General features: G+C 41.7%; 1 protein-coding gene across 5 annotated transcripts in view; it reads left to right on the top strand.

Annotated features, from left to right (window-relative positions):
• rnf157 (ring finger protein 157) overlaps positions 1-9,498 on the top strand; it is a 21,211-nt gene extending 11,713 nt beyond the window's left edge. Inside the window, exons 11-20 of one of the 5 annotated variants that reach the window (XM_070545439.1) lie at positions 249-361; positions 444-676; positions 834-936; positions 1,090-1,198; positions 2,532-2,746; positions 2,818-2,880; positions 3,098-3,146; positions 6,291-6,401; positions 7,468-7,502; positions 8,691-8,898. In XM_070545439.1, the coding sequence (XP_070401540.1) occupies positions 249-361; positions 444-676; positions 834-936; positions 1,090-1,198; positions 2,532-2,746; positions 2,818-2,880; positions 3,098-3,146; positions 6,291-6,401; positions 7,468-7,502 (1,031 nt within the window). In that variant the 3' untranslated portion in view covers positions 8,691-8,898. Of the gene's footprint in view, positions 1-248; positions 362-443; positions 677-833; positions 937-1,089; positions 1,199-2,531; positions 2,747-2,817; positions 2,881-3,097; positions 3,147-6,290; positions 6,402-7,467; positions 7,503-8,690 lie in introns of all 5 variants that reach the window. The other 4 variants (XM_054749313.2, XM_070545437.1, XM_070545440.1 and 1 more) reach the window with 4 other exon arrangements.

Below are 9,498 nucleotides of genomic sequence, written 5' to 3' on the forward strand. Positions count from 1 at the left end.
ACTGCAGGGAAAAAACTGCGTTGCAGCTGGTATAAAATTAGCAAAATTATTTTAGGATGTACTCACAGAAAGAAGAGCATTTGCAGGCAGAGCAGGATGGAAAAAAGGGAAGGAACACGCTGAACAACATTTTATTTCATCCACTTTATGTAAAATTTACATTTGTAGTCATTTAAAAGAAATTGTACCATTATTATTTATAAAAAAGATTATTCATGAATCATTTTTTGTTTCTTTTCCCCTGTCAGCATTTAGAGCTTTGCTGCAGATCCGAGCCATGAGGAAGAAGGTCAGCCCTCTGACGCCAACCAGCTTTAACCCCGTCATCACTTCCCAGACGTCGGACTCAGAGGAACACTCGGTGAGGCAGAAAACAGCATCTGAACGTGGATTATTGGTCATCATTGGTCAGCGTTAACTGATTTTCCTCCTCCTTGCTCAAGGCGTCGGAGCACATCCCTCCTGGTTATGAGGCGGTATCTCTCCTGGAGGCTCTGAACGGACCTCTCAACACCTCCTCAGGGGCTCCTCCTCCTCTCCACTCTGGTCCCAGCCATGTCTCTGGGGTGCTCCCTCCATACAGCAGCGAACCCCACCCGGCACCGGCCCGATCTCTCTCACCGCTGGACCAGTCCAACTCCAGTCAGGGACTCAAACTGAAGAAGAGCGGGTCAAAGTGAGGCCGCTTCTTGGTTTAAGGGTCCTGCTTCTTGTTTTGATCCAAACCTACAGAAAAAACACTTTTAGTTTATTTTTCCAAAACACTCATCTAAGATCCTCTTGGAAAAATAAACGGACACCTTTCCTCTTGTCTCTTCCCTTGTTTATTTTAGATCACTTTCCCAGAATTCCTCTGTGCTTCCTGAAGAGGAGGACGAGAAGTCCTGCAGCGAATCAGATGCCTGTCGACACAAACTGGTTGTGGATCAACAGGAGGTTTGTGTGTGTGTGTGTGTGTGTTACATTCAAGACTCTTTCTTGTCTTTGAGTATGTCTACAGCTGCTTTAGAAGGGTTCATATTTAGTGTTTTTTTTACATGTGAGATCATGTAGCATCGTGAGCTCACAGCTGCTGTTCTGGTCTCACAGTGTGGAGTGACTCCAGACAGTGAGAACCTGACTCTCTCCTCATCTGGAGCCATTGATCAGTCATCCTGCACCGGTACCCCACTCTCCTCCACTATCACCTCCCCTGAAGGTACACAAAAAAAGCACACTGCTGCTCAAACTTAACATTTTAAAGGTGTGGTTCACTTGTTTAATCAATACATTTGCAGTGGTCTCTAGTAGGAATGAATGCCTTGTAAGTTGTGCTATGGGTGCAAAAAGCCCTGGTGCGCCTGTTTCAAGATCTAGAAGACTGCCGGATCAGAGCTGAGCATCAGACACCAGGGTTTGGAGTCTTACTCTCCTCTGATTGGCTAACAGAAACGTGACTACCAATGAACCTGTTTTCTTTGCAACACTGATGTTTTATCTCCACAAAAACTCAAGTCTGGAGAAGTTCTGTTGCGTGGTGGAGTTGCTAATGCTATCAGTTAGCTTCTACTAGCCGAGACGCTCTTTTCCATTTCCTGGATGCTAAACCACCAACAGCCTTCTGCGTTGTGTGTCAAGGTGGGTGAGTCCATGAATGTTAAGTGACAGTGTGACGTAGATCTGTCAGGCTTTTCAAATCCTAAAGTTTCACTGTTTTCTATCGGGAGCTAATGCAGGAGATAGGTGTAGGAGACTATTTTCATGTTCAGCCTGCATGAAAAACTCAGAGTGACCGATTATAATCAGAAATAATAATTAAAATCAGTTTTCAGTGTTCCACACCTTTAAAGGTGCAGTATGAAAGAATATAGTCAGAATCTTACAGTGAGAAAATCCCAAAAGAGTCCGTTTCAGTCATTTTGGAAGGAAGGTTTATACTGAAACATACTTCATATCCAGCTGACTGCAGGGATTGTCATTTTTTCATCTTTCAAACCAAAGGGGGGAGGGGTGTAACTATTGTTTACCATCAGTGAGTGTGGGGTTGTCATGTCTCCCACGAGCTAATACTGCAGCGCCAACAACTTTAATTTGACGACGGCCAGCAAAAAGTTCCAGAGTTATTTAAAGTGGTTGCAGGAACCAAATTTTACCACAGGATGCCATTTTTACTTCATTTCTACATAATGCACCTTTAAAGCTAAATCAGACCTGCTCAATTGTCCTTTTCACATTTTAAAACTTTGACATTCTTGTCATCAGCATGGTGAGATTTGGTCTTTTGGTTCGAGCTTCATCACAACAGTAATTGAAATCTCATAAAAGCCCAACTCAATGAGCTTCATGTGCATCATAAAATACACACATGAATAAAATAATCTTCAGTTTTAAAAGAGGAGAAAAATATGATCACGTCTGAAATTAAATACCGATTTAATTAAGAGGATTAGTTTTTCCAGTTATGTAAATATTCACTAGTAATCCACCATAACGGGAATAAATCATCCAAATCTCGAGTCGGACCGTGATGTGTGTCTCCGTCTGTCCGTCAGACCCAGTGAGCAGCAGCCTGGCCCAGTCAGTCATGTCCATGGCTTCGTCCCACTCGCAGCACTCCCACATCAGCGCTGACACCATGTCCTCCATGTCAGGGTCCTACCTGGCCGGAGCCGAAGGCGAGACAGTGGGGGACGAGGGGGGAGACGCGGAGGGTGAGGAGAACCAGGACGCCCCCATGGAGAGCCGAGGACCATTGCAGCAGGAAGTGGTGAGGATGGAGGGATGGAAGGAGCAGATATTCAGAACCATTACTAATATTAATCTTTTTTATTTATTCAGGAAATTACTAAGGAGACAAAAGAACGAAACTATTTACTGGCTGTGGAGGAGCAGGATTCAGAGGTAACACACACACACACACACACACACACACACACACACACACACACACACACACACACACACACACACACACACACACACACACACACACACACACACACACACACACACACACACACACACACACACACACACACACACACACACACACACACACACACATTTTGTCAAAGAAGCTCACTTTTTGTTTTAAATATGACTTTATTTTCCATTTTAGGGAAATGATGTAACAGAGGAGGACTGTCCCTCCCCCTCTAATGGGAAAGGTAATTATTGTACTCATTCCTCACCTTTAACTTCTGACCTCTCACACTCCCTCTGCATTCATCACTCTCCAGTCAAGAGAGAAATAGATTCATCCTTTCATACAAATATATAACAACTTATATTTATCTCACGAAGAGAAAGAAATATTTCAAAATAAACCATTTCATGTCAGTAATCCTCCTCTAGATGGAGCTGTTTTACTTTATTTTGTGCTTGTTGAATACATTAAAACCTGCAGCATCTGAGCAGGGGTGAATCTTTTCTCCTGTTGAATAAGTGCAAGCTGATCTTCACAATAAAGGCTGAGTTTTCTTCATCAGAAGCCCTTTGATCGGGAGTTTTATGAGGATTGCTGTAAAGTCACTGACTTTGCTGGGTTCCTTATATAGGAAACTTTTTTTCTGATTGGCTTAATGAACTGACCTGTATCGGAATGTTTTATTATGCCTTGAGACGACTCTTGTTGTGATTTGGCGTTGTATAAATAAGCTTGAATTGAAATTGAATTGAGTTTTATGTGGTACAATAAACAAGCCCACTGCAGTCCAGCAGTGATTCTGAAAGGACAAACCATCAGTAACGCAGTTCTGAAGCAGAAGAACAGCTTGAATATGATTTATTAACCCGACTGTTTAGAATTTAATTTGTAGGAAATATTCTCAGAAGTGGACACATCCTTTCATCCCCAACAGGAAATTGCGCTCCAGGCTGCTCAGCTGCATTTGCATGAGTTGCATTTTTATATTTGAGAGAAAAACATGAATATGTATTTTTGCTGTGTTGTTTATGATGTGACCTGTTCATCTGCTGTTTCATTGGCTGCATCATTTTACATCTGCATCACTCATTAATGCACTTTTGGTCTGCGTGGAGAAAGTGTGGAGTTCACTGCTGGTGGGGCTTGAAGCAAACATAACAAGGTCACCTTTGGACACTCCAGCTCCAAACATGGAAATGAGTTCCTCTGAGAATGTTTCTGTGTGTATGTGTGTGTGTTTTGGCACCTTGGGTCTGACCTAGTTGCCCTCCAGATGGAGTGAGCTTGTCAGACTCTGACTGAACACATATGCTCTGGATGTATGTTTGCAGGCACACAGGTGTGCATCTGCTCTGGCTGTGCTGAAAGTGTTTGTCACACCTGCAGGTTCTCTGTAGACAGGAAGCATTGCTCACACTCTGACTCAGAAGGATGCTACAAGTACTGACCTTTTATCCTGTCCTGAGACAGTTTTTCAGAAAATTCATGTGTTGACCAGAAATTACCGCAATTTCCAGACTATATAGCGCACCTCAATATAAGCCGCACCGGGCCAAAAGCCGCAGATATCTACTGAATTGAAAACGTAGTTTAACTGAACAGATCAGTATCAAACAAAAGAGAAAAGTTATTGATTAGTTTATTCATCCTCCTCTAGCGTACTGAAACCACTGAAGTCATCTTCTTCAGTGTCGGAGTTGAACAGCCTCAGAGGAGCTTCGTCACATACCTTTTCTGTGGCGATGTCAGTGCCGCTCTCCGTGTTGCTGTCATCATCCCGGAGTGAAGCTGGGAAAACAAGCAGCACCATTTTACTGTGAAAAAATCCTCCTGGGCGCTTTCCGTAGCACTCCTTTAACCATTCCTTCATTAGACTTTCCAGCATCCATCCTTTCTGGTTGACTAAAGCTGCACCTCATTATAAGCCGCATGGTTCAAAGCGTGGGAAAAAGTAGCGACTTATAGTCCGGAAAATACGGTACTTTGTGCTACAGAAAAGCGAGGAATTACGTGTGTGTGTGTGTGTGTGTATGTGTGTGTGTGGGTGCACATCCGTCCATTAGCAAAATATCTAAAACTACTTTTATTATTTAATTTAAAAATGACCATTTTTATTAAAATTCTTAGAAAAGCTTCAGTGGATGTTTTTGTGCAACTGATCTTTGGTGTCAAAATGACCAATAACACAATAACACAGTGATATTTAATGATATTGATCCAGAACCTATTGTGATAATAACTGAATCATTCACAACACAATCTCTTCTAAGTGCTAAACATTTGGGAATCAAATCTTTCAAGAATTGACCAAAACAACAACAAGTCCATCATTCCTCAATAAATGATGATCTTAGAGTAAAAGTGTGGCATGAAAAGTGAAGGTCAATGTGAATTTGTTCAATGGTCGTTTTTAGACAGAAGATACTCAGACATGGTGTGTTGACAGTACATTGTAGTTCCCATTGTGGTGGTTTTTATTTGACGTTTTCTTGTTTTCTCCGTGATTATCTAGAAGCCTTTTGCTATTGTTATCATAACAAATTCCATTTTATCTCTAAAAGATTTTGTGCTTGCAGATTTATGAATGATTATCCTTCAAAAATTCAAAATTAACTTTATTTATACGTTAGGAACTTTGTTGGCACATAGTGTCAGCACAGCCCATTAAAACAGAAACAAAACACACATACAATCAATTTAAAAAGGAGTACTCACACCTACATACAATTGATTAAAAGGAATGAAAAGTAATGATAAATACTTCCAATCAGTGTGGTCTGATCCACAGGCCCTTGGGCGGTGGCATAGCATTTAACAGGCGGATTGAGGAGGGAAGGAAGCTGGAGGAAGCCCTTTTTGTTTCAGTGAGAGGGACCTGAACAGACGAGCTGATGGTAACCTGGTGTAGTGGAGAGCATGTGAGGGATCTGCTCTAGTGTTATAGGTGATGGTGAGTGGCTGCTGCTCCTGACCCATGATTTTACTGCTCATTCTGATGATTTTTTGAGCATGTTGCGATGAGCAAGTGTGAGTGAACCAAACCAGGCAGTGATGTTGAATGTGAGGATGGATTCCATGAAACCTCTATTAAAAGCAGCAAGAATGGATTGATGAACCTCATGATCCTGCATATTCAATGCATTTAAATGTTTGTCTGAATTCAGTCTTCACACTATCAATTTTCTACTGAAACAACCTTTAGAGACAATATCAAATTCTTTAATCAACAGGTGTGTTTCATTCAGTTGTTTTCCATTTTCACTCCAGCATGGCAACCCTCCCTTTGCCTCTCTCCCTCACCTTGCTTGCCCCTCCCTCTCTCCTCCCTCCTCCTTCCCCCAGCTGTGCCTGGCTGCTCTTGTTTGACCTTTGCCCTCGCTTGCAGGTGGGCGGAGCAGGTGTCCAGAGTTGGCCAATAACAATCAGGGCGTCGCCCACTGCGACCCGCCCTCTTTGGGGTTGGATAATGAGCAGGCTCCCGACAGCCGATTCGCCGGTGAGTGGCAACCTGTCGAACATGGACCAATGAGAGCTGAGGATAGAGGAAAGGAAAAATGAGAGGCGCATGAGTCAACAGCTAGCGTCCAAACATTAGAAGTTTATTAGTCACATGATTATAGTGTTTGAGTTAAAGATAAAAATGAAAACAAATCAGGATCCTTCCTTCTGCTCTTCATTCCTCTCCTTTAGTGTTGTGGTTCTTGTGCACTGTTTCCTTCCACTTCCTCTTAGCAGAAGCTCGGATGTGTGTGTGTGTGTGTGTGTGTGTGTGATTCTCTTTGGATGTCTTGAGTGATTTTTGCATGCATTTTTTCTTCATTCTTTTTGTTCTTAACATTTTTGTTGAGTGATTGGCGGCGGTGTCCCCACCATGGAAGTTCATGTTCAGTGTCTGCCAGCCCTGAGCCGCTTTGCCAAACATCTGCACATCATCTACTCATCCTTCACCCCTCCTTCTTTTCTTCCTCTAACCCTCCTTGGTGGGTCACTTTTAGGAGAGCTGAAGGTTCTTCAGGTTCTGTTTTCTCCAGTTCTTCCTATTTTCCCATTTTTGCCACGAGTGATTAACTGGAGTCACTGGCTGAAGTTTCACTATGTCTCATGAAACAAGAAGAAAAGTAAACCAGAGATTAAACCATAACTCACTGAAATGGCTTTCTTTCGTACTTTCCACAAAAGATTTAAATAAAATTCAAATGTTGACTTCTAAGGAAATTGATCTCTTCAGGAATCAATCATTTTAAACTTCCTGAACCTTCAACCCTGCATCGTTCTTGTTGCTTCTCACTACTTTCACGCCTAAATCTTGATTCCACTCAGTCCCTCAAAACCACTTTTTGACCCAGTTGGTGTTTTATGCCAAATGTTGTGACTTGTTTCCTATTTGTGTGTCGTAAAGTTTTGTTATCTCTCTTGTTTCTCTCCTTCTCTGATTCCTTCATCATTATCCTCATCCTCTTCTGATTTTCTTCCTAACATTTCCTCCCCCTTCCCTTTCTCCCTTTTGTGTCTCTTCTTCTCCATCCTTTCCCCTCATCCTTGGCGTTCTTTCGGATGGACAGATGAGGAGTCGTGCCCAGTGCACATTGAGGACTAGGTATGGAGTAACGGTTAGATCAAGGATCCAACTTCAGGGTGACACAAACTAAGCAAAAGCTTCATAAGATTTATTTCCTCAAAATACGTAGGAAGCAAAAAAAAAAAAAAATCAAAATATTGTTTTTGGTAAAATAAAATGCATTATTTTTATTTGCTAGAGGATTATTTTTTAGGAGGAAAAAATTAAAAACATCTTTCCTCATAAATCCTTTATAAAATTTTTGATTATGAATCATGAAAACAAACAAGCAAAAATGATAATTAAGGTGTAATTATGTCTCACTGCAGTTCTTCTCTTAAAGAGTAGGTGTTGCTACAGAGGATCACTAGATCGAATCATGCAGGAGGTACATTCCTTGTACAAAAGTTTAACATTATATTTAAAACCTATCTGGTTAATTTGAGGAAGTTTTGGTGTTTCTGTGTCATTTGCAACATCTTTACATTTAGGGTTTGTGTTTAGTCATACTGATATATGAAACATTGGGCTGTGACTGCTGGCAACAAACTGTCTTCATGAGGGACTTTGATGAATCTCTCTGGTGACCCCTCGTGGGAAAAACTGAAAGAAGAGTGTTTCTTAAGCTTTTTCAAAAGGTTTCAAGGATGCTCAACTTCCTAACAAAAGTCCCAGGTCCTCTCTGCTGTGAACTGAAAATTTAGAACATTTTCAAAGAACACGCAGGACAAATTTCGTACCTCACAAGAGTCGTGGGCAACATTGTCAACCCCTTTTAAGTGAAACTACTAGAGACCAAATTAAGAATACAGTGAGGTAGAATTGGGAATCACCTGAACAAATTGGGACAAAATAAATGAAATAAACTGCATGAAAAGTGTTGCAAGATCGCTGCACTATTTGTTTGCATCTGTTGCATGACTCACATGACCTGGTCATGGGTATAACATAGCATAACTGCCAAATTCATATCATTGTAATTGAAAGTGTGTATTTTTTTCAGTTCTATCTCCAGTTTGTATCCTACTGTCAGTCCAGTCATAGACTGGAGTTCCCTTTTGTAGTTTCAAAGTCACGCAACATAATTTTTTCTAAAAATTAGACTGAAATTAGTGAACAGATTTGTTTTACAGTAAAACTAACGTTGGCTCTTTGGATTAATCAAATAATCCTGGAACGATTCACTTTTAAAGGTCCTCCCTCTTTGTGTCTCCCTCTCTCTTCTAGACCTCATGTATCTCGGGGGCTACCGGCCTGTTCTGGATCCCCGCCCCCATCACATCTCCACCAGCAACATCAACCTGGAGGAGCAGGAGGCCGAGAACGGGAACAGCCAGAGTCCCAAACATCCCCGCCGTGGACCACTCATTGTCTGATGAACCCATTTGAACCATCCAGAGTGGAGCTTCTCTCAGTCTGACGTTAGTGCAGCAACACTGGATCCCACCTTCACTGAGCAGAGAAACACAACATTTCCTTCAGTGATCGCTGAAACCCTGCTGGAGTGGAAATGGAACGAAAGAAGGATTAGCCGTGCACTTCTATTTCACATGTTTTCCTTTTGTTGTCTGTAATGTGTGTGTTTTAGGAATTACTGCTACCTTATTATTTATTACCCATACATTTAATGAGAGCTGTGTGTTGTGATGAAATCTTACATGCTGCTACTATTCTCTGCTCTTCCTTTCCTTCCTACTGACCAGCCAAACAGTCAGGTGTTACTGTGATCGGCAATCTGATTTATAACTTCTTCTCCTTCTTCCTCTTCTGTGTTAAACTGTGTGCCGAGTGAGTGGTCGGACTCTTTGATGCTAAACATCAGCTCTCACCGGACTACCTTACCGAAATAAAACATGCTGACCCTTCCTCTTCGGATCAGGGAGCTTCGATCTTGACTTTGCATGCAGCTTTTACATTTTCCTTCCATTCCCAGTGCTGCGTAAACACCTGTGCTGAATGTAAAATTCAGATGAACTTTTAAGGGGTGAACAAGCCAAGGAACAGCTGCCAAAATGACTTAAGAAACAAAAACACA

The sequence above is a fragment of the Nothobranchius furzeri genome, chromosome 16, assembly GCF_043380555.1.
Source record: "Nothobranchius furzeri strain GRZ-AD chromosome 16, NfurGRZ-RIMD1, whole genome shotgun sequence".
Classification (NCBI taxonomy): Eukaryota; Metazoa; Chordata; class Actinopteri; order Cyprinodontiformes; family Nothobranchiidae; genus Nothobranchius; species Nothobranchius furzeri.